Consider the following 25,696-nt stretch of genomic DNA (forward strand, 5'->3'; position numbering starts at 1 on the left):
AATTTAGGTCGCTATGTTAGTTAGAACCGGAGATAGAGGCCGGTCAATGTTCGAACTTTGACCCCTTATAGCTCGGGTCAGGGATTCTAGATCGACTTAAGGTTTTTTTGTTTAATAGGTATAATCAACGGCTACAACATACTAAAATTTCAGTCCGATGCACAATGTAATTTTTGAGTTATTTAACTTAGAAAATTAAACAATATTCTTTTTAAAAATAGCGCCCCTAGCGGTGGTTTTATGAACTTGTGATGTTAGAAGGGGAAGTGGCATTTCGCGAGAGCTTTCCAAAATGCCCTCACTTTTTAAATTCTGACAATTAGAACCGGAGTTATGGCCATTTTAAGAATTTCTTTTTGGACCCTTATAGCTAGGGTCAGAGGGGTCAGGGGACCTTATGTTTGGTATTGATCGAAAGGCCTAAGGCCCAGCTATAACATACTAAAATTTTAGCCAGATCGATGCCATAGGGGCGGAGCTATTTAGAAAATAAAAAAGGGGGGTATTCAAAATGGCGGAAGGTGGGGTGGGGGGTGGGGGGTCAATGCACTAAGTTGCAATTTTCACCCGATATATAACCTTTGCCGAAAACCGCAAGTCGATATCTTTCTTAGTTCAGGAGATATTGAGGTTAAAAGAGCGACCGGACGGACGGACGGACGAACGGACGGGAACGGTTTTTTCCATTTATTCGTGATCAGGAAGTGGCCAAACACATTTTGGCCAAGACATTTTGTTGAGAATCTCACCTTATAAACTTTAGAGAGGATTTTCTTAGCTTTCCAAAAGAATAATCAGAATGGGAATGATTTTCTTTTTTGATTTTCTTGAATGTTCTTTAGAATTTTCAAAAGATTGCCTTTTCCCGGGTATTTTCACTCTAAAGGAAAACTAAAATGGATTTCTCAAACATTTTCATGGGCTTTTTGAATCATTAAAAACGTAATAAAAAAAGATTTTCAACGATATCTCTAATAAGAAATTTTCTTCAAAGAAATTTTCTTCCATTTCAAGTGACTTTTCCGGGAATTTTCACTAAAGGAAAAGCTACAGCGGAATGTTTAGACTTCTTTGGAAGGATTTTCCAAATTTTCCCATCGACATAGAGCCATGAAAGAAGAAAAAAAGGGATTTTTGATAATTTTTTTCAAACAAAAACCGTTTTTTAACGTTCTTCAAAATTTTCAAAGGGAATTAATTGACTTTTCCGGATATTTCCACCCCAAAGGAAAACTAAAATGTATTTCTCAAACTTTTTCACGGGCTTTTTGAATCATTAAAAACGTACTAAAAATAGATTTTCAAGGATATTTTACGGAAATTTTCTCCAAAGAAATTTTCTTCCATTTCAAGTGACTTTTCCGGTAATTTTCACTAAAGGAAAAGCTACAGCGGAATGTTTAGACTTTTTTGGAAGGATTTATCAAATTTTCCAAGGAGAAAAAAAGAGATTTTTGATTAATTTTTTCAAACAAAAACCGTTTTTTAACGTTCTTCAAAATTTTCACAGGATTTTAATTGACTTTTCCGGGCATTTCCACCAAAGAATGATCAATTGAGTTGTTAGAAAGATTTTCAGGGAATTTCCTCAGCTTTCCAAATCTGGCAAAATTGTGAAAAACCATTGGAAAATGACTGAGTTATGGTCATTATCTTAAACCCTTGCACACTTTTGCCAGGGTTGGATTGAGGGAAAGTTGTCCGACGGAGAAGTAATCTTTCTAATTTCCTTTGGAATTTTCTGCAAATTCTTCTTCTTCGAGGGAGAGGGTGCAATGCTCAGAAGGGATTGGGAAATTTTTTTTTTCCTTCCGAATTGGAGGGTTGCATTGCGTTGACACGCGCAAAATATGCCAGATATTTGAATTTGAGGGTTGATGTGGGTGGCAGAAAATCACCCACTGTGAATTCCACGCACAATCATCACCCTCTTCCCGGGGTTTGATGCGGGTTCGGGGGGGTGGATCCAATAGAAAATTTTGTTATAAAGAGAAAAGGGGTGTTGGAAAATACAATAAAATTTAAGATTCTGGTCTTTCTTTTTTTTTTAGAGACAGAAAACTGACATATTTTACATGTTTGACAGGTGTCATCGATAAATCGAGTACTGCGAAATTTGGCATCGCAGAAAGAGCAGCAAGTACAGCAACAGAGTGAAACGGTTTATGACAAACTGAGAATGTTCAATGGACAGTCAAGTGGTTGGGCATGGTATCCAGGCGGTGCCGGTGCTCCCCATCTATCTCTACCACCAGCAACACCAGCCGCTGCAGCTGCCGTAGCCAATCTAACGGCTGCCGTTAGCGGTGCCACGGGTTTGGCCAGGGAAGATCTTCATAAAAGAGGTAAAAAGAAAATTTTCTTAACTAATTCTCCCCTCCCCCACCTTCTTCAATTTAGCATCTATTTCTAAACCGATTTTCAATATGTCCTTCACAATTCTCCAGGAAAATTCCTGAAAATTCACTGAATCATTCCATACACTGAGAAAAAAGAGGATACAATTAACATTTTTTCCTCATAACTTTAACACTTTTCGGGTTTAAAAATATATAAGTTTTTTTTAATGTTAATTTTACACACCTTCAAGTGTAAAATTAACATGAAAAAGGGTAACTTTAACCCATAAACCTAAAAAGGGTAATATTTACACCGTTTTCGGATCAATACTGCAGAGTAAAATTAACATTTCCGGAATATTATTTTAACTTTTTCAGATTTCTCTCAGTGATAGTAGCTTTCCTTGGTGGAAATGCAGGAAATTTTCCAGAATTTTAAAATAAAACCCAAAAAGAATTGTTTTGAACCTCAAAAGAATTTTCCAACCGAATTTACAGCAAAGAAAATCCGATTTTGAACATCTAGATAAAGGACAATGGGCAAGAAATGTTTGAGCTGACATTTTCCCGCCCATTTTCCCATTATTGCCCAAATTTGATAAGCTTAGAAAATTCTCTGAAAACACTTTAAACACTTTATTTGACTTTTTCTTGGTGGAAATGCCTGGAAAAGTCCATTAAAATCCTGTGGAAATTCTCCTGAAGATCGTTTAAGAACTTTTTTTTCCGTCAAAACTGCATCACTTCCTCAATTTCCCACTCTGGAAGATGAGAAAGTTCCCTGAAAACCCTTCTAACACCCCAACTGACTTTTTCTTTAAGGAAATTCCTGGAAAAGTTCATTGAAGCCCTGTAGAAATGCTAAGGAATGTTCAAAACCGTTTTTTTTATTCGTTTTTGATAATCTTTTGTTTGTGGGAAAACGAAAAAAAAATTCTTGACTTTATCCTAGACTTCACCTATGAGCTTTTCTTGTTGGAAAAACCCGGGGAAAGTCCATAGAAATCATGTGGAAATTCTCCTGAAGATCGTTTTAGAACTTTCTTACCTTCAAAACCGCATCACTTCATCAATTTTTCACTGATTTTTCGGTTTTTGCACGACTCGGGAAGATGAGAAAATTCCATGAAAACCTTCTCAACACATCAAGTGACATCATCTTGGTGGAAATGCCCGGAAAAGTCAATCAAAACGCTTTGAAGATTGTTCAGTAGAACTTTCAAAAACGGTTTTCTGTTCAAATATTCCCCAAAAATACAATTTTTGATTCTTTGGAAAGCTTGGAAAATTCTCTGAAAATCTTCCTAAGTCCTCACTTGATCATCCTTTGGTGAAACTGCCCGGAAAAGTCAATTAAAATTTTGTGAAAAAATTCAGAAGATCATTTAAGAAATTTTCTTCCGTAAAACATCGTCAGTCCCTGAATTTTCCACCGATTTTCCCATTCTTGCCAGATCTGGAAAGCCGGGAAAATTCCCTGAAAACCTATTCAATACATTAAGTAACCTTTCCTTGGTGGAAATGTCCGGAAAAGTCAATCAAAACGCTTTGAAGATTGTTCAGTAGAACTTTCAAAAACGGTTTTCTGTTCAAAAATTCACCAAAAATCCATTTTAAATCCGTTTTGGACGACTGTTAGTTCTTTGGAAAGCTGGGAAAATTCCATGAAAACTCTTTTAATACCTCATTTGATGATCCTTTGTCAGAAATTCCCGGAAAAGTCAATTAAAACTTTGTCAAAAATTCAGAAGATCTTTTAAGAAACTTTCTTTCGCAAACCGTCGTCAGTCCTTCAATTTTCCAGTGATTTTCCCATTCTTGCCTGTTCTGGAAAGTTGGGAAAATTCCCTGAAAACCTTCTCAAGAAACTAAATGACCTTCCCTTGGTGGAAATGCTCGGAAAAGTCAAACAAAACTTACTTAAAGAATCAGAAGTACCTTCAAGATTGCTCTTTTGTGTTCAAAAATTCACCAGAAATCCATTTCAAAACCGTTTTTGATGACTGTTGGTTCTATGGAAAGCTAGAGAAATTTATGAAAATGTCCTTGAACATTCAACCAAAGCTTTTCATGGTAAAAATGCCAGGAAAAATCAATAAAAATGCTTTGAAGATTGTTCAGTTGAACTTTCAAAAACGGTTTACTGTTCAAAAATTTCACCAAAAATCCTATTTAAATCCTTTTTGGACGATTTTTGGTTCTTTGGAAAGCTGGGAAAATTCCTGAAAACTGTCCTAATACCTCACTTGATCATCCTTTGGCGGAAATGCCCGGAAAAGTCAATCAAAACTTTGTGCAAAAATTCAGAAGATCTTTTAAGAAACTTTCTTTCGCAAAACGTAGTCAGTCCTTCAATTTTCCAGCGATTTTCCCATTCTTGCCTGTTCTGGAAAGTTGGGAAAATTCCCTGAAAACCTTCTCAAGTAATCAAGTGACCTTCCTTTGGTGGAAATGCCCGGAAAAGTCAATTAAAACTCTGTCAAAAATTCAGAAGATCATTTTTAGGAGATTTTCTTCTGGGAAACATCGTCAGTCCTTCAATTTTCCACCGATTTTCCTAGTCTTACCGGATCTGGAAAGCTGGGAAAATTCCCTGAAAACCTTCTCAAGAAACTAAATGACTTTCCCTTGGTGGAAATGCCCGGAAAATCAATCAAAACTTTCTCAAAGAATCAGAAGTACCTTCAAGATTGCTCTTTTGTGTTCAAAAATTCACCAAAAATCCATTTCAAAACCGTTTTTGATGACTGTTGGTTCTATGGAAAGCTAGAGAAATTTATGAAAATGTCCTTGAACATTCTACCAAAGCTTTTCATGGTAGAAATGCCCGGAAAAGTCAATCAAAACGCTTTGAAGATTGTTCAGTATAGAACTTTCAAAACGGTTTTCTGTTCAAAAATTCACCAAAAATCCATTTTAAAACCGTTTTTAATGATTGTAGGTCCAATGGAAAGCTAAGAAAATTCCTGGAAATCCCCATGAACATTCTATCAAAGCTTTCCATGGTAGAAATGCCCGGAAAAGTCAATGAAAACGCTTCGAAGATTGTTTCAGTAGAACTTTCAAAAACGGTTTTCCGTTCAAAAATTCACCAAAAATCCATTTTAAGACCGTTTTTGATGATTGTTGGTTTCTTGGAAAGCTGAGTAAATTCCTGAAAATTCACTGGAACATTTCTAAGTGCCTTGTCGTGGTGGAAATGCTTGGAAAAGTCATTTGAAAATGATGAGTGATTGGGATGTGCCCCGTGATGATACGGAAAGTGCTTTTTGTGGGTGGGAAAACCTGAGGAAAAATGCATTTAATTTTTTTTTTGTTGTTGCTGTCGAAGGGTAAAATTGGATTGGCAAAAGGGGCTGGCAAGTGATCAACTTTTTGGGCGCTAAGCAACGCCCCAAAGCTGCCACAAAACGTCCCCGGAGGGCGTTGGGCATGGAGTGTGTGTTGATTGTTTGGCGGGAAGATCAAAAGGTGGATGAGAAGAAGGACCGACAAGTGAACAAATCGATGCTAAATCGCTGGGATATTCTCACCAGGAGATTTTCCTCTGTGCCCAGGAGTAACCAGGAGCAGGAGGAGGAGGAGGAGGATGAGGGAGAGATTGTGTCATGAGATAATTGATGCTGTGATGAAGTCTCCGAGGCACGAACAAGACAACCAACAACAACAACAACAACAAAAAGGAGAAATATGAGGAAAAGCCAAAAGGAAAATCCCTTCGAGGTCTCTCTTTTCTCTCTCCTCCTGCATCATCTCACCCCGGAAAATCCATCTGAGCAAAAAGGGAAAATTCTATTTTAGTTTGAATACCAATTGAATTTTGTCTAACCAATTTTCCCTGTGTTTTCCCTCCTTTTCCATGCAATTCAATTGTTTTTGTGTGGTCCAAAATTCACTTTTCAAACCCACCCACAATTTTCCTCCCAACTTTCCACAGGGAAACAGAAAAAACGCTGAGAAACACATTAGAAAACGGCTTTGTCTCCATTTACCCAAAATTAAATTTTCTTGCAGTTTGTCCATTTTATTGTCTCAGAGGAAAGGCAAAGGCAGAACCACAATTCAATTGATTTTCATCATCAAATAAAATCTACTTTCAAATCGATTTTCCAATCAGGAAAATCACAAAATAAATCGCTTTTCATTTTTTTTGTTGTTCCGAATTGCAATCACGACAATTTTCTTTTATCTCCCTTTTTTGCTTTGGGAAATTGGATAGATACAATCCTCAAAATGTCCCAGGGGACTCTTCAATTGCAACCCAGGAAATATTAGGGAAAATACCCGTGGAAATTCCAGGGAAAATCACTTGAAATTGAAGAAAACTCCGTACACAGTTTTGAACAAAGAAATATCCTAAATCATCTTTAGAAAAAAAACTTCAAAAAAATTCTAATTGACTTTTCCGGGCATTTCCACCAAGATGACGTCATTTAAAGGGTTAAGAAAATTTTCAGAGAATTTTCTCAGCTTTCCAAAGGAAAGAACTATTTTCAATGCAATTTCTCTAAGGTTTCCATTGGACTTTTCCTGCCATTTCTCCCAAAGAAAACCCACTAAAAATGTTGAAGTGAATTTTCAGAGACTTTTCCAATTTTCCTGTAGATCTAAAATCATCGGAAACGGACGCAAAATGGATTTTTAGTGAAATTTTGAATAGAAAACAATTCTTGAAAGTTCTTCTCAATTTTTAGAGAAAGATTTACCTGACTTTTCCGAGCATTTCCACCAAGGGAAGGTCAATTGATTTCTTAAGAAGATTCTCAGGGAATTTCCTGGGCTTTCCAGATCCGCCAAGAATGGGAAAATCGATGGAAAATTGAAGGACTGACGATGTTTTGGTGAAGAAAATTTCTCAAATGATCTTCTGAATTTTTCACAAAATTTGATGAACTTTTACGGGCATTTCCACCAAGGGAAGGTCACTTGGTTTCTTCAAAAGGTTTTCAGGGAATTTTCTTAGCTTTCGAAAAAACCATCAATCATCAAAAACGGATTTAAAATGGATTTTTGGTGAATTTTTGAACAAAAAAAAGCATTCCTGAAAATTCTTCAGATTCTTTAAGTATGTTTTGATTGATTTTTCCGGGAATTTCCACCAAGGGAATGTCACTTGGTGTATTGAAAAGGTTTTCAGGGAATTTTCCCGGCTTTCCAAATCCGTCAAAAATTGGAAAAACGGTAGAAAGAAAAGAAAATAGAAAGCAATTCTTCAGGGTTCTTCTGAATTTTTTAGAGAAAGATATACTTGACTTTTCCAGGCATTTCCACCATGGAAAGCTTTGGTAGAATGTTCAGAGGGATTTTCAGGAATTTTCTCAGCTTTAAAGTGGAACTACAATCATTAAAAACGGTTTTAAAATGGATTTTTGGTGAATTTTTGAACGAAAAAACGCATTCTTGAAAGTTCTTTAGATTCTTTAAGTTTTGATTGACTTTTCCGGGCATTTCCACCAAGGGAATGTCACTTGGTGTATTGAAAAGGTTTTCAGGGAATTTTCTAGGTTTTCCAAATCCATCAAAAATTGGAAAAACGGTAGAAAGAAAAGAAAATAGAAAGCAATTCTTCAGGGTTCTTCTGAATTTTTTAGAGAAAGATATACTTGACTTTTCCAGGCATTTCCACCATGGAAAGCTTTGGTAGAATGTTCAGAGGGATTTTCGGGAATTTTCTCAGCTTTCTAGTGGAACGACAATCATCAAAAACGGTTTTAAAATGCATTTTTTGTGAATTTTTGAATGAAAAAACGCATTCTTGAAAGTTCTTTAGATTCTTTAAGTTTTGATTGACTTTTCCGGGCATTTCCACCAAGAGAAGGTCACTTGATTTATTGAAAAGATTTTCAGGGAATTTCCTCAGTTTTCCAAATCTGTCAAGAATGGGAAAATCTGTGGGAAATTGAATTGGAAATGATCGGAAAAGTCAATTGAATACCTGGTAGAAATTTCGAAACTAATTTAAGAACGTTTTTTCCCAAAACAAAAACAAAAGAAAATTTTCCAAAGTCGCTTATTTTCCCGTCGATTTTCCTATATGCTTTAGAGGTTTAAAGATTTCGAAAGCTGACGAATTTCCCTGAAGAAAAGCAAGCCTTCTAACACCTCAATTGTCATTCTCTTTGAGGAAATACCCGGAAAAACCAATTAGAATTCTGCGAAACTTTTGAATATCATTCAAGAACGATTTGTCTTCAAATATTGAAGTCCGTTTTTAATGACTGTAGGTCAATTTCCATTTAAAAAATCCACTGAAGCGTTCTTTTGAGAAAATTTCCAGGAAAACTCATTTGAAATGGATGATAAATGGATGTTTTTAATGATCCAAGAACCATTGGAAATCTGAGAAAATTCTCTTCAATTTATCCTAGACATCACTTATGAGTTATTCTTGTTGGAAAAGCTCGGGAAAATTCCGTCGAAATCTTTGTGAATATTGTTACAAAGATCATTCAAGAACTTTCTTTCCTCCAAAACTGCGCCATATTGTCATTTTTCCACCGATTTTCCCGTTATTAAAGGATTTGAAAAGCTGAGGAAATTCCCTGAAAACCTTTCTAACACCTCAAGTGACTTTTTCTTTCTGGAAATTTCCGGAAAAGCCAATTAAAATCCTGGAAAAAATCCCAAAGAATGTTCAAAAACCGTTCCTTTTTCAAAAACTCGCGAAAAATCTGTTTTTTGACCGTTTTTGATGATTTTTGGTTTGTGGAAAAGCTGAGAAAATTCCCTAAAAAATTTTCTAACACCTCAAATGACTTTTTCTTTGAGAAAATTCCCGGAAAAGTCGATTGAAATCCTGAAAAAAAATCACGAAAAAAGCTCAAAAACCGTTCCTTGTTCAAAAACTCGCGAAAAATCTGGTTTTTTGACCGTTTTTGATGATTTTTAATTTGTGGGAAAGCTGAGAAAATTCCTTAAAAACCTTTCTAACACCTTAATTGACTTTTCCTTTCTGGAAATTCCAGAAAAAGCCAATTAAAATCCTGAAAAAAATCACGAAGAACGTTCAGAAACCGTTTCTCGTTCAAAAACTCGTCAAAAATCTATTTTTGACCGTTTTTGATGATTTTTAATTTGTGGGAAAGCTGAGAAAATTCCCTGAAAACCTTTCTAACACCTCAATTGACTTTTTCTTTGCAGAAAATTCCCGGAAAAGTCGATTGAAATCCTGAAAAAAAATCACGAATAAAGTTCAAAAACCGTTTCTTGTTCAAAAAATCCCCAAAAATCTATTTTTGAACCGTTTTTGATGATTTTTAGTTTTCGAGAAACCTGAGAAAATTCCCTAAAAAATTTTCTAACACCTCAAATGACTTTCTCTTTGAGAAAATTCTCGGAAAAGTCGATTGAAATCCAGTGGATATTTTGAGGAACGTTCAAAAACCGCTCCTTGTTCAAAAACTCGCGAAAAATCTGTTTTTTGGACCGTTTTTGATGATTTTTGGTTTGTGGAAAAGCTGAGAAAATTTTCTTGAACTTATCCTAAACATCACTCTTTCCTTATTGGAAAAGCCAGGGAAAAGTCCACTGAAACCTTCGTGAATATTATTACAAAGATCTTTCAAGAACTTTCTTTCTTTTAGATTCGCGCTATTTTCTCATTTTTCCATCGATTTTCATGTTCTAGCCCGATTTAAGAAGCTGAGGAATTTCCCTAAAAATCCTTCTAACACCCCAACTGACTTTTTCTTTGAAGAAATACCTGAAAAATCCATTTAAAATCCAGAAAAATCCGGAAGAATGTTCAATAGTCGTTCTTTGTTCAAAAATTTGCCAAAAATCTGTTTTTTGACCGTTTTTGATGATTTTTAATTTGTGGGAAAGCTGAGAAAATTCCTTAAAAACCTTTCTAACACCTTAATTGACTTTTCCTTTCTGGAAATTCCAGAAAAAGCCAATTAAAATCCTGAAAAAAATCACGAAGAACGTTCAGAAACCGTTTCTCGTTCAAAAACTCGTCAAAAATCTATTTTTGACCGTTTTTGATGATTTTTAATTTGTGGGAAAGCTGAGAAAATTCCCTGAAAACCTTTCTAACACCTCAATTGACCTTTTCTTGGTAGGAATGCATGGAAAAGTCAATTAGAATCCTATGGAAATTCTGAAGAACGTTGAAAAACCGTTTTTTGTTCAAAAATTCGTTTTTGATGACGCTGGGCTAATTGGAAAGCTTGGAAAATCTTTGAAGATACGTTTAGTTGTTCTTGAGTAGTTTTCCTTAGTGGAAATGTCCGGAAAAATCGTTGGTAAATTGATAGAAATTACCCATTCCTTTTCTCGGTGATTCCCTGGACTTGGGCAATTCCTGGAGAGGATCTCTTGGGTGACAATCGAGGAAAAAAGGGATGAAAATGGGAGGTGAGGGGTGTAGATGAGGAGGAAAAAAAGTCGTGCCGTGAGGTCATTAGGGATGTCGCATCCGGATGTATCATTTTCTCTGCCGCTGCAGCAATTTCCGGGGTCTGAGGCAGAGAATTCTGGGATTAGGGATTGAAGGGATGGATGGAAAAAGAAAAAAAAAAGAGGGAAAGGGAAGAGGAGTCTGTCGTGCGAGACGCATTTGAGCGTCATTTCCTGGATAGGAAAAACCAAGGAGAGACAGGATGAGATTGGGGAGTGAGGATTTAAGTCCTGAGCCCATTAATGGCGCAGGGAGAATTTTAGGTTCAAACCGAAGAATCTCCCCCCCCACCCCGCGCGGGAAAAAGGGAAATGGCGGAAAATCGCCCTTCGGAACAGGGGAAAATTTTACCGGGTGGTTTGGGGTGGAAAAGCGACAGATTCTAAAGGGAGTTGAACACATCAAATACATGTGCAGGATCATTCATGTGGAAAGAGACAATTATTGCTTTTTTTTTTCGTTGTTGTTGTTGTTGTCATCCTTCCGAAGGATTGCGCACCCAAAAATGCCCCTCGGAAAATTTACAGAGGTAAACCAAAAGGAACCAGTGTTCTACTGATTGATTTTTTCCACTTTTCCATCGGACCTTCAATCATCAAGATCGAACCTTAAATGGACTTTTGATGATATTTTCACCAAGAAAATTTACTGAGAAACGCACAAATTGATTTTTCAAGGATTTTCCAAGCCTCCGAATGGGCCAGCAGTCATCAAAAACGGATTTACACACTTTTAGAGGAATTACCTTTAAATTTCAAATGACTTTTCCCAATATTTCCCACAAAGAAAACTTCCCAGGTGATTTTATAGGATTTCGTCAGTTTTCCCACAAATTAAAAATCCTCAAAAACGGTCCAAAAATAGATTTTTGGCGAATTTTTGAACAAGGAATGGTTTTTGAACGTTCTTGAAAATTATCACTGTTTTTTAGTCGAGTTTTCCAGAAATTTCCTAAAAAAAAAGTCACTTGAGGTGTTAGAAAGGTTTTCAGGGAATTTCATCAGATTTCCCATAAACCAAAAATCATCAAAAACGGTCCAAAAATAGATTTTTGGCGAATTTGTTGCACAAGAAATGGTTTTTGAATGTTCTTCTACATTTTTTCTGGATTTCAACTGGCTTTTTCGGGAATTTCCTCAAAGAAAAGTTAGTTGAAGTGTCAGTAAGGTTTTCATGGAATTTTCTCAGCGTTCTCAGAATGTAAAAATCATCAAAAACGGTTCAAAAACAGATTTTTGGCGAATTTTTAAACAAAGAACGGTTTTTGAACTTTTTTCCTGATTTTTTTTCAGGATTTCAATCGACTTTTCCGAGAATTTTCTCAAAGAGAAAGTCAGTTAAGGAGTAAGAAAAGTTTTCAGGGAATTTTCTCAGTTTTTCCACAAACCAAAAATCATCAAAAACGGTCAATAAACAGATTTTTTAATACTTTAAACAAAAATCCATTCTTGAGTACTTTTCCTGGTATTTCCACCAAAGAAAACTTCACAGGTGATTTTACAGGATTTTCAGAGAATTAAGTCAGCTTTCCCACAAATCAAAAATCATCAAAAACGGTCAAAAAACAGATTTTTCGCGAGTTTTTGAACAAGGAGCGGTTTTTGAACGTTCTTCAAAATATCCACTGGATTTCAATCGACTTTTCCGGGAATTTTCTCAAAGAAAAAGTCATTTGAGGTGTTAGAAAATTTTTTAGGGAATTTTCTCAGGTTTCTCGAAAACTAAAAATCATCAAAAACGGTTCAAAAATAGATTTTTGGGGAATTTTTGAACAAGAAACGGTTTTTGAACTTTTTTCGTGATTTTTTTTTCAGGATTTCAATCGACTTTTCCGAGAATTTTCTCAAAGAGAAAGTCAGTTAAGGAGTAAGAAAGGTTTTCAGGGAATTTTCTCAGCTTTCCCACAAACCAAAAAACATCAAAAACGGTCCAAAAATAGATTTTTGGCGGTTTTTTGAACAAAAAACGGTTTCTGAACATTCTTCTGGATTTTTTTTTCTGGATTTTAATTGGCTTTTCCGGAAATTTCCTGAAAGAAAAAGTCACTTGAGGTGTTAGAAAGGTTTTCAGGGAATTTCCTCAGTTTTTCAAATCCTTTAAGAACGGGAAAATCAATGGAAAAATGAGAAAATGCCGCGGTTCTAAAGGAAAGAAAGTTCTTCAATGATCTTTGTAACAATATTCACAAAGATTTCAACGGAATTTTCCCGAGCTTTTCCAACAAGAAAAGATAAAAACTCACAAATGATGTCTAGGATAAATTCAAGAAATTTTTTTCACTTTTCCCACAAACCAAAAATCATAAAAAACGAACCAAAAAACTGTTTTTAGACATTCATTGGAATTTCTACATGGCTTCAATGGACATTTCCGGGTAATTTCCTTAAAGAAAAAGTCAGTTTAAGAGTTAGAAGGATTTTGAGGGAATTTTCTCAGCTTTCCCACAAACTAAAAATCTTCGAAAACGGTTCAAAAATAGATTTATGGCGAATTTTTGAACAAAGAACGGTTTTCGAACGTTCTTCAGGATTTGTTTTTAGGTTTTAAATGGATTTTTCAGGTATTTCTGCAAAGAAAAAGTCAGTTAAGGAGTTAGAAAGATTTTCAGAGAATTTCCTCAGCTTTCCAAATCCGGTAAGAACATGAAAATAGGTGGAAAATTGACAAAATGGCGCGATTTTACAAGAAAGAATGTTCTTGTAAAATCTATATTTCTTGAATGATCTTTGTAATAATTTTCACGAGGGTTTCAGTAGACTTCTCCCGGGATTTTCCAACAAGAAAAGAGAAAAGCTCATAAGTTGTGTTTAGGATGAATTCAAGAAAATTTTCTCAGCATTCCCACAAACCGAAAATCATCAAAAACGAACAAAAAACGGTTTTTGAACATTCCTTAGAATGTCTACATGGTTTCAGTGGACTTTTCCGGGAATTTTCCCAGAGAGAAAGTAGGTTGGGGAATTGGAATTCCTCAGGGAATTTTTTCAGCTTTCCCACAAACTAAAAATCTTCGAAAACGGTTCAAAAATAGATTTATGGCGAATTTTTGAACAAAGAACGGTTTTCGAACGTTCTTCAGGATTTGGTTTTAGGTTTTAAATGGATTTTTCAGGTATTTCTGCAAAGAAAAAGTCAGTTGGGGTATTAGAAGGATTTTCAGGGAATTTCTTCAGTTTTCCAAATCCGGTAAGAACATGAAAATCGGTGGAAAATTGACAAAATGGCGCGGTTCTAAAGAAAGGAAAGTTCTTGAATGATCTTTGTAATAATATTCACGAGGGTTTCAGTGGCCTTTTCCCGGGATTTTCCAACAAGAAAAGGCAAAAGCTCATAAGTTATGTCTAGGATAAATTCTAGAAAATTTTCTCAGCTTTCCCACAAACAAAAAAATCATCAAAAACCAACCAAAAAATGGTTTTTGAACATTCCTTAGAATGTCTACATGGCTTCAGTGGACTTTTCCGGGAATTTTCCCAAAGAGAAAGTAGGTTGGGGAATTGGAATTCCTCAGGGAATTTTCTCAGCTTTCCACATCCGGTAAGAACATGAAAATAGGTGGAAAATTGACAAAATGGCGCGGTTTTAGTGGAAGGAATGTTCTTGAATGATCTTTTTTTTTTAATACAGTGTGACCTCGATAGAGTCAACTAATTATTTCCAGGCCTGTTGACTCAATTGGATTCGATGGCTCTATCGGAGTAAGAAAAAAATGGCATTGAATAAATGAGCAGTAAAAAGTTAAAATTGATCAGTAACAAAAAATTTTTAAACAGTGATATTATCGTCCAAATTTTAGCAAAGGGAAAATAAAGGGCTTTTCACTCTATATGGAACTATTTTAAATGTTAAATATATAAAATAGACCCATTTTTGTAAAGATTTAAGTTCTTTACTGACCATAATCAGATATTTTACTGCTCATTTTTAATTTTTTACTGCCCATTTTGAATTTTTTACTGCTCGTTTGTTTTTTGCCGAAAAAAATCAGTTAAAATGTGAAGGTTTGATATAAAGGGCTATTATTTTATGTTTGTACTAGATCGTTGATAAATTCAACACAATAGTATTTATATTTTATTTAATTAACCTATAAATTCTGCACCCTTTGGTCCAAAAAGTCGTATGCTTGGGCAAAAGTTGAGGATTAACAAATGATTTTACAGAATGTTTTTATTATTAGTAAGTATCTTTAAGTGAAAATTTCTATCCATGTGATAATATTGAAGTCCATCCATGATGTTACGATAAGGAAATTGTGTCTTAAAGATTTCTGTTTTTTTTTTACTTGTTTTTAGAAGAGCTTCGGTAGATATTTAATTGTTGAATATTTTGATGTAAATAGCGTTATTAATTAGAATTTATTTTAAACTTTTATTGTATAAAAGAAGAAATTGATAGTTCTTCTTTAATTTTTCTCATTTTCTTCATGTTCTGTAATGTGGCCGTTAAATGTTCAGAGAGGTTAGAGATATCTACTTGGAGTCTTCAGGTGACCTTCTAATAAGTCAACCTGGGGATTATTATTATTACCCTCATTTCCTCCCAAATCCTCCTGTTTCACCGCCAAAATCGTTTATTTTAAATAACCTAGTCGAGTAAAAGTGGTTATATTGTGGTTGCGTACTTTCACAGTGTTATTGTGGCAAAAGATCAGTTTTTTACACTAAAACGACAAAGAGGGTAGAACAACAGAGGGTAGAAGGGTTATTGGGGTTCAGATTTATGTAAAAACCTTTTGGGTTGAAGAAGACAGCTTTTGTTGGTGGAAGAAAATTCACAAACCTGACTCACATTGATCGATCGCACATAGAAAACATTGCTCCTTCGCACATTTTCCAGGAAACTTCATTTCGGATGCGATCCCTCATATTCACATCTATTGTAATCTACCGATTTGATCCATCACTAAAAAGTAAAATCGAAAAATCTTAAAGTTGATAAACAAGAAGTAATTTGACTCAAATAGGCTACAGTTGAGTAATTTTTAAGCAATTTTGTATTTCTTTGATATAAAAATGACATATGCAATGACAGAATCACATCTACAACAAACTCATAACAGTTTACAACGGTTTTTCTTTGATAATCCTTGACATAACCTCACTTTTGTGTTCTTCTTTCACTTGAAAGAAAAAAAGTTTTGTCCGGAAGAGCCTTTTTGATGAAAATTTTGGCCTTTTCACCTGCTGAAGCTCAATCTTTGTGCTAAATCTCGATTCCTATAGCTGTAAGGACAGAGAAATCTTCAATGATGCGCATTCAAAGACGTTTTTGTGCATATCCGGCTCCGTGGAGGAATGGTGGAATCTTGTGTGGTCTTCTCGTTTGCAGAGTTTTAGTCAATTTTTAGCTTTAAAAACTTATTGATTCGTGTAAATTTGGTGATATTTGGACTTTTCAAGAAAGTATTCATCAGATTTAACCGTTTCCAGAGTGAAACGGTTAGAAAAGTTCCAAAAAAGTGTCATTAAAATGTTTTATTCCTTATAAGAATGGTTTAATCAAGTAGATTAGAGTTCCCTTTAAACAATGATGTGCAACTTTTAGTGTCCGGTGCAAAATTTACGGTGAAAATGGGGTGTTCAATGATGGCGTGAATCGTGTGCGAAAATAGAAACTTGATTGATCTATCGCACAAATCGCCATTAAATTTTCATTTTCCTCTGGAGGAAAATCTAAGGATTTTCTGGGATTATCTGAAGTGGGATTATGAACCTTATAAGTAAGACATTTTTTTGGCATAGTTGGAGAATCCATACGGTTTGCATGGCAGTCAGAAAAAATCACAGAACTTAAACATCATTTTTGTGTGCGAAAGTTCAAAGCCTCACCCTATGCTGATATTTTCTTGATTTGTTCTTGTAAAATTAATGTTTAATTGAAGAACAACAAGATTATCTTGTATACTTTTTGATAAATTCTTGTAAAGTCTTGCTTAACAAATAAGAAAACAAAGACACCAATATTTAAACAAAACATTCTTTTATCGGAGAAAGTTTCAATTGACTCTTTTGGGTATTTCTGCTAATAGAATTTCCTAGACTTTTCAAATCTTCCAAAATTGTAATAAGCGATGGGAAAATGAAGGACTAACGAGGTTTTGATTTAAAAACAACCCATTCTTGAATGTTTGTCAAAAGAATTTTCATAGAATTCCCATCAAGGTAAGGTACTAACCCAATGTTCCAATGAATTTTCACACTCACTGAGAGAAATCCGAAAAAGTTAAAATAACGTTCCGGAAATGTTAATTTTACCCTGCAGTATTGATCCGAAATCGGTGTAAATAATACCCTTTTTAGGTGTATTAGGGGTTAAAGTTATCCTTTTTTCATGTTAATTTTACCCATTTTACCCTTAAAAAGGTGTAAAATTAACATTAAAAAATGTTGATATATTTTTACACCTAAAAAAGTGTTAATGTTATGAGGAAAAAATGTTAATCGCACCCTCTTTTTTTTTCTCAGTGTTGGAAAACATGGTAGATTTTTGCTTTATTTGGAGCAAAATTGACTAATTAATGAAACTGTGGTATAGAAAATATATAAATTTAATAATTTAGCACTGTATTTATCATGAAAACAATGACATTTCCATTTGGAGTAGCGAAAAACTTCCATTTGGAGCATGTTCTGAATTTGCTTAATTTACCCTACTAACCCAATGTTCGAATGAATTTTCAGAAATTTTCCCATCTGTACAAAATGGTCTATTGAAATCGGTTTATAAATGTCTCAATCATCATCAAATTACAACAATAAATTGATTAATTTTATTTTTTTTTTGGTATGATATCTATGCTAAAATAGGGTTTATTTTTCCAGATCTCTTTGGAAGTGATATATCGCACGCAAATAGCCACGAATCAACTTCCGACGGAGCTTCGGAGCACAATTCGTCCGGTGACGAAGATTCACAAATGAGATTGCGTCTGAAACGAAAATTACAACGAAATCGCACATCATTTACAAATGAGCAAATAGATAGTCTCGAGAAAGGTATACTTCATCCATTGATATCGATGTTAAATTTAAATGTTTCTTTTTTCTTTTGTAGAATTCGAAAGGACGCACTATCCGGATGTTTTTGCGCGGGAAAGACTGGCTGAGAAAATAGGGTTACCCGAAGCAAGGATACAGGTAAATATTTAACGTCCTTTTTGTCTTTTTCCAAAGGAAAATTTTGATTTGTGCAAAGGGGATAGGGATGAACATATGTTCAAGTACTTCTTCCTTGCCATTACAATTGCCTCAATTTGTGCCAATTGCACGCAACATGGACATACCCCATTTCATCCGGAAAAACCATTTTGGCCAAAAAAGAAAAGGAAAAAAGAAAGAAGGAACAGAAATTATCAGCAAATAGTTTTGAATGGAAGAAACGATAGTAGATAAAACTGGAATGGGGTTTCCACCCCCCTTTCGGTCCATCTGAGAAAAAGGAAGAAGAAGAAAAAACTGAGAAGAAGGGGAATAAAAATAGCAATAGCTACTGTGTAAATATTTTGATATTGAGGGGTTGAATGAAAATGCCAACAATAGAAATAAATAGAGTGACATATCGGCCTCTTTTGGACAAACATTCCCTTAATTAGCCACTCTCTCCATTTTCTGGCAACTAAGTATTTAGAGTGAAAAAGGGCGATGATATTTCAGTGGTTTTTTTTCCTTATTTCCCCTTACGCGTCGCAAAAAAAATTAAATATCCCAACTAACAAAGTACTTAATTAAGTACTTAATATTACCTTAATTTAATTAAATGACAAGAAAGAGAGTTTCAAAGTATTAAAATATTCGAAAATACTGTTGGATACTGTTCAAGGATGACCTGATAAGAAAAGGCGCCAAATTGAGAAAAACGCGGGACAACTTACTGGCAATCCTAATGGTCAATTTTGAATAATTTCCCTCCACTACCCGGCTGAACCTTAACTCTTTCGTCTCCTTTGGGACTCTGGGTACCCATGGAAAAAATAATTTTTTTTAGACTATTTAGAATCGATAAAATTCCGATTCTTGTGGATGATTACAAACTATAAGGATGTCCAAATCTAGGATATTTTTTGCAGGATCCCAATTAACTCCTGAGCTTAGATATTTTTGGTCAAAAATCGTGAATTTTCGATTTTCTTCTTCCTTGCACATATTGTGACTTTTTTCATATTTCTAGACCAGAATAAGGAAAAACCTCTCGGGGTCAATAAGTATGATAACTATCAATTACAGATTACATAAATTCGAAAAACAATTTTTTCTTAAATTTTCAAAAAACTTGTTCAAACTTTTTGGGTACTCTCGTCCGCAAAAATCTAGAGGTCAAATGTAAGGTTATCCCGCAAATGTCCGCCATTTGCTTTTTGACACCAACCTTGTAAGAAAATTCCAAGCGGGAGTGACATTTTTGCCAATATGGCCGATAATTTTGACATTTAGCAGCGAGGAAGATTGCTTTCGGGGAAGTTTTTCCTATTCTTCCAGATTTTGGTGAATTCTGATTGTCCAGGAAGTGTTTTTTTGGCTCTTGAGAAAGCTTAATGTGTCTGCAATGACATCCTGTTGAGAGAAATGTGTATTAAAGTGTTATTCTTTAAAATATTTTGAGAAATCTGTTGGCAAGCAGGAGCTGGGTGTCCTTTTTAGCACTTCCTGGACATCACAGAAGATACTGGTCAATACTTCTTCTTGTTTTAGTGATCAACATCGTACAGGAGTCCTTTGAAACGCACAAATAGTTTACAAAATCAATAATATTGGCTTTGGGAAAATTGAAGTTTGTCCAAGTTTGTATCCTTTGCGTTCTTTAGGGGACGAGAGTTCCCATGAGTTTTCCAATTTCCCAGAGGCGGAGAAAATTCTTTCTCTACAAAAGTATCATATTTGACCACTAAGACTTACAATAAAGTGAGTTTTACTGAAAATTGTTCGCTGGATATGTTGTGGTCCGGAAAGAGTTAAGAGCGATTGCCATTTTTTTTTTTTACATAAAGCGTGTCCGGGATTTAAATTCCAGGTTTTCGACATGATGATAGTCACAATAGGAATTGAGTTTTGCTTTGATATTTTTTTGACTTTTCAAGAGAATTTCGTGAGCTTTTCATTTCTGAAAAAAATATTAAAAAAAGGTTGTTTTGGCTGGGAAAAGTGATAAAAATGGAGAACCTGAGCAAATTGATCGTGGACATGTACCTAAAGAATCTAAAAGCGAGCTATTCTGAAATTGGAAGGATCACCGGAATGTATCCATCGACGGTGCGAAGGGTTATATTACGCTTCAAGGAACTCAGGACTGTTGTTCGAAAGCCAGGATGTGGCAGAAAACCTGGATCTGTAGACAAGAGGATGGAGAAGAGAGTATTGGCGCTTTTCCAGAAGTAACCTTACCTTTCAGTCAGAGATCTGGGCAAAAAGCTGGGTATCTCCCAGAGTTTTTTTTGCAGAGAATCAAAGAGAATAACGGATTGATAACGTACGAAAGGCTTTCAAGGATGCATTTTGATGGACGACGAAAGTGTCGTAAAAGGTGAATTTACTCAGTTGCCCGGCCAAAAGTTTTACACAGCGAAGACTCGTACGGGTGTAGCCAGCAAGTTCAAGGTCAAAGAGTACGACAACTTTCCGAAGAAATTTGTGGTTTCGATGGCACTCTGCTCTTGTGGACGTCGCAACGAAGAATTCTTCATGACAGGGATGATGAACGCGGATATCTACATTAAAGAGTGCCTCCAAAAAGGACTTTTGCCACTGTATCAAAGCCACGACATCCCTCCTCTATTTTGGCCTGATTTGGCATTATGTCATTACGCGAAAGCCACGCGAATTTTGAAAGGAGACGAAGGAGAAGAAGACTAATCCAGCCAAAGATTTGCAGAACTTCGCACGAAAGTGGAATAAAGTCGTGAGAGATCGTGGGGACAACCTTGTCCAGAGCCTTCGGAGGGGAGTAAAAGAAGATGGTGCGAAGATTTCGCGGAGAAACCGCTTGAATAAAAAACCATAAAGTGGATTTGAATCACAATGAAATACCCTTTCAAGAAATATAAATAGTATTTTTATATGTACTATAGTTTTTTAATGAGAGTTATTTGTCTTCTTAAAATTTAAATTCGGAACACGCTTTATCAGTGGAAACACATGTTCAGATCATTTCCCTCTCAATTTTTTCCTTGATTTTCCGACTTTCGAATTAAATATCTTAGGAGAAATGTTATTTTCGAAATAATTAGATAAAAGACATGCAAGAATGAATTCTACGGATAATTTACGGGGAAATGTCTTATTTTTTGCAAAATAAAAAAATAGTAATTATATTTTTATGCAAAAGCATTGTCGCTCTGAATATTGATAGGGAATTGAGCGTGTATCAGCCTGCTGATGCGATCTTACATTATTAGTGTGTGGGTTTTTCAATTCTTGGTTCTTTCCATGTGGAATACTTTCATATTTTTCAAAATTATTTTAACCCATTCCTTACCATGGTATTATATATCATACGCAAATTGAGTGGTTTTAGATAATTTATTATTGGCAACTTTTATTATAGATTTTAAAAAAAATATCTTTTCAAAAACACCATCTATTAATCTGTATGAAACTAATTCCAAAATATGAAAAATCTATTTCAAATATTTCTGATACATTGACTGAATGGGTTAATGAATTACAGATTTTTTTTCTGTGTAGTAAAAATTAAGATTATTTTTTCGATTTTACCGGAAAAAAAATGGTAAAGTCTGAACTGCAGAGAGCACTTTTCCCTACTGTATAGAATATTTAATAAACTTTTTCTCTGTGAGAAAATTATTTGATAACATTTTTATGATCTGAATTTTGAAAATTACAGTAGACTCTCTCAAATTCGGGCATTTATACTTTCAATTTTTTTTTTAAGCAAAACCCTTTTGGCAATAAAAACTACAATACTCGTACGTAATATTTTTCATTAAAGCGAAAAATATTGTTCATTGGTATTATCAGAGAAATTACTTAAATATTTGGGCTATTTTTGTCCCTATCGTTCATAGAAGCACAAAATACACCGAATCAGACTCTGTTGGACTTTCCAAGGTTAGATGTAAGACTTATCATTGATTATGTTTCTCAGTATAATTTTTATCGTTGATTTTCCGTCCCTAAAAAGTGTCTCGTCGGTAAAGGGTTAAGTATTGCAATATTCAAAAAAAAAAAAACGCGCTAAAGACGAGAAAATGCCAATTTTGTCTTAATGAATTCTCTTCGGAGGCCAAACTTCATCAGGTAATGACATTTAATAGGTTTCGTGGCATGAAAATTGGTTAAAAAACACAAAATAATTGTAAATTTAAAATTAATTGATAAAAATTAACTAATATAAAATCAAAATAGTTGTAAAATTGTACTGAAAGCACCATAAGTTGAGAATTCAAATATCACCTTAAATTTCTTTTCTAAATTCCTCATAAAATATTCTGAAAAAACTCATACATGATAGATTTTAAAGGAAAGTAATTGATATGTGTGATAGAATTCTCGCCAAAGTATTGGAAAAATTAATTTAATAAATTAGTCTTTTGTTAGTAAAATCTATGAAAACTCATTTTAACATTTTTTTTGTGTATTTTTCTTTTAATTTAACACAAAAGCGGAAAAAATGTGGAAATTTTAATGGGGAAATGGATTTATGAGTCCTTAAAACTATTGTAGAAGTCTGCACTCGGCATTTTACGTCAATTAGGTATTCTACGTGATTTTTATGCTTTGAATTCCATTAAAATGTTATTTTATTTATTCTGAGTTTTTTCCAAAGAAAATATTAGTATTGAATGTCCTGACACATTTGTGATTTGCTCATGCGATGTATGGTCTGCCGGGTTTTGTGGAAATAATTTTTGCCAAGTAGAATTTTGTGGCAAAAAAAGCATGAAAAAACAGAAACAACATCAAATATTAGTTTAATTGATAAAAATTGTCATTACTGTTAACAATTAAACTAATAATTTTGATATATTTCCAACATTTTATAGAAATGTATTCGCATGAGATTTTGGCGCGAGTCACGAACAGATGATTTTTGACATAACCTCTAAAAAATATCTACGTCATCACCAGACCGATCTGGCCCACCTTATTACTTTTTTTTATTAATTTTTATTCATCTTTCTTGGCATTCTCCTGCTTCTTCTTAAAAAACAAAAATGTCTTGTTTTTCTAGGTTTGGTTTTCAAATAGACGTGCCAAATGGCGCCGAGAAGAGAAACTCCGAACACAGAGACGCTCAAGTCAAATCTGTGACAGTGCACCAGCTCCTCCAACCACCTCAGCCGAGACACAACCCTCCAGTGCACCTCCGCCCACAAATGGTACCGCTACTCCCGGTCCAAGTCCACCTCTCACATCAGCAACTCCCCGCCTACCCCTCAATTCGGGCTTCAATTCAATGTACGCCACGATACCTCAACCAATCGCCACTATCAGTGACACCTACAGGTAATTCACCTCAAACTACACTAAATTCAATTAGTAAAGGCACTCAGTTACAAAGAATCTATAAAATAGAGTTTTATTGAGAGTGTACTGTGAGTAATTTAGTATTCTTGTAAAGTACTTCTCAAAAGCAATTTAACAATATATTTCACATCACTCCAAAACCATTGATAATTAGAAAATATAATAAAAAATGGTGCAGAATTAATTTGAATTAAAAAAAAAAAACAAATTGCAGCTCTATGACGACGTCATCGTGTCTGCAACAGAGAGACTATCCCTACATCTTTCACGATCCACTGTCATTGAGCGCCACCTATGCCACTCACCCGCGAACTCCGTGCAATCCAGCGACGGCCCATCAACAACCATCGACGCAACATGCTTCGTACGCCAGTAGCGCCACTGCACCAACAAGTACAGGTGACTACATTTACACCATTTCCCATGTACAGTAGACTCTTCGATATCCGGCTGAATGGGGGACAAAATGACATTTAAGTTTTTTGAATCTGGTCAACGGTTTTTCTATTTTGTGCTGTGTGAATTTATTTTCTGTCTGACAAAGAACAAGAGAATTTTCTTCATGGTGTGCTTAATGTTTCATTTTTTTATCCACCATTCCGGTGACTAGCACAAACCCCAAGAAAAAATATGTACCATGGTGGACAAAAGAGATAAAAGATGCCATTAAAAAACGGAGGAGACTATATAGAATCTATAAAAACTATCCCACGCCAGAGAACCTTAGCGCTTTTCGGATTAGTAGGAGTCATGTTAAAAAACTAGTCGTCGAAGCAAAACAAAAATCATGGCAAGATTTCGTCGAGCGAATTGATTCCACCTCAACATCAAAGGAGGTATGGGACAAAATGAGAAAGCTATGCGGACGTTTTAAGGGTTCGGGAGCCACAGCGATGATCTCCTCGGAAGGCTTTGTAGCAGACCAAAAGCTTATAGCTGAAACCCTCGCAAAAACTTTTTGCTCGAATTCCGATGATTCTGATCTAAGCGCGGAAAAGCTTGAAACTCGCAATAAACTGTTGTCTTACTCTTTCGCCCCCCAGAATAACCCAACAGAAGCTTTGAATGTGAAGTTTAACTTCTCAGAATTAGTTCATGCCCTTAAGGGCGTCAAGGGGAAATCCACAGGATTAGACAGAATTTCTTATGCGATGCTTAAAAACCTCCCAACTACTGAGCAGAAACACCTCCTTTCACTCTACAATAAAATTTACATGGAGGAGCAGTTTCCAGAGATATGGAAAATGGCCATGGTGATCCCTATAGCAAAACCTGGAAAAGTTCCTGTGAATCCGTTTAGTTACAGACCAATATCTCTGCTCAGCTGTGTTAGCAAGTTATTGGAAAAGATGATTGCAAGGCGATTGATATGGTGGCTTGAATCCAATAATCTTTTGCCGGATCACCATTTCGGTTTCCGAAAATCAAGATCAACCGTGGACAACTTAGCTATATTGCAACATTTTACCGCAAATGCGTTGAACAACGGCGAACACGTGGTATGTGTTAGCTTTGATCTAGAAAAGGCTTACGAGAAAGTATGGCGCATTAATATCACCAATCAGTTAAAGCTTTGGGGAATGAATGGGAAAATGCTCTCTTTTATTGAGAATTTTCTGGTGAATAGACAGTTCGTGGGTGCTGTTGGAGAGTCTCTGTCCGAGGAGCGTACACAGATTAACGGTGTGCCAACAGGTAGCGTCTTGAGCGTGCCCCTTTTTCTGGTTGCGATTTCATCCGCTTCCCAATCACTGTCATTGCATAAGATCGAGCATCTTCTATACGCGGATGATCTCATAGTGTTCGCAAAGGCAAAAACTGGTTCCGAGTTGCAGCACATAATCCAAGAGGCCCTCACCGCTTTGGAGATATGGTCGCGGGAATACGGTTTCAAGTTTTCTTCCGATAAAACAAAGGCTATCCACTTCTGTAGACGAAGAAACTGTCCTGACCCGACCCTCATGCTGAATGGCAGAAGGATCGAATTCTTGCCTCACTTAAAAATTCTGGGTGTTGTCTTCGACAAATATCTGAATTTTAAAAAACATGTGGAAGACCTAAGAATTAACTGTGGGAAAAAATTAAAACTAATTAAAATTCTTAGTAGCACTAGCTGGGGCAGCGATAGGACGCAACTGTTACGCATAACATAGGCCTTAATCGGAAGTACATGTGACTATGCATCCCAAGTGTATGGAACTGCCTCTAGATCCACTCTCAACAAACTGAACAGCACTTTCAACACGGCTGTTAGGCTGTCAATGGGAGCGTTTAAGTCCTCTCCCACAGCAAGTATATATGCAGAAGCGAATGTCCCAACACTCGAGGAGAGAAGGGAACTACAGTTGGTGAGATGGGCTAACCGGGTGAATCATGAACCAAAACACCTGCTGCATAAAGATCTCAAGAGTTATAGGGAGGGTAGAAAAAGAAGGGTGATTTCTGTGGTGGATCAAGCTCAACAGACGTTTAAG

The 25,696-nt window shown here is 35.4% G+C and overlaps 1 protein-coding gene across 1 annotated transcript in view; it reads left to right on the forward strand.

Annotated features, from left to right (window-relative positions):
* Window positions 1–25,696, forward strand: part of LOC129808766 (paired box protein Pax-6-like) — an 83,941-nt gene that overhangs the window by 54,293 nt on the left and 3,952 nt on the right. Inside the window, exons 4-8 of the mRNA XM_055858605.1 lie at window positions 2,087–2,345; window positions 17,565–17,738; window positions 17,797–17,879; window positions 22,927–23,201; window positions 23,437–23,621. Of these exons, the coding sequence (XP_055714580.1) occupies window positions 2,087–2,345; window positions 17,565–17,738; window positions 17,797–17,879; window positions 22,927–23,201; window positions 23,437–23,621 (976 nt within the window). The remainder of the gene's footprint in view (window positions 1–2,086; window positions 2,346–17,564; window positions 17,739–17,796; window positions 17,880–22,926; window positions 23,202–23,436; window positions 23,622–25,696) is intronic.

This window comes from Phlebotomus papatasi, chromosome 5, assembly GCF_024763615.1.
Source record: "Phlebotomus papatasi isolate M1 chromosome 5, Ppap_2.1, whole genome shotgun sequence".
Lineage (NCBI taxonomy): Eukaryota > Metazoa > Arthropoda > Insecta > Diptera > Psychodidae > Phlebotomus > Phlebotomus papatasi.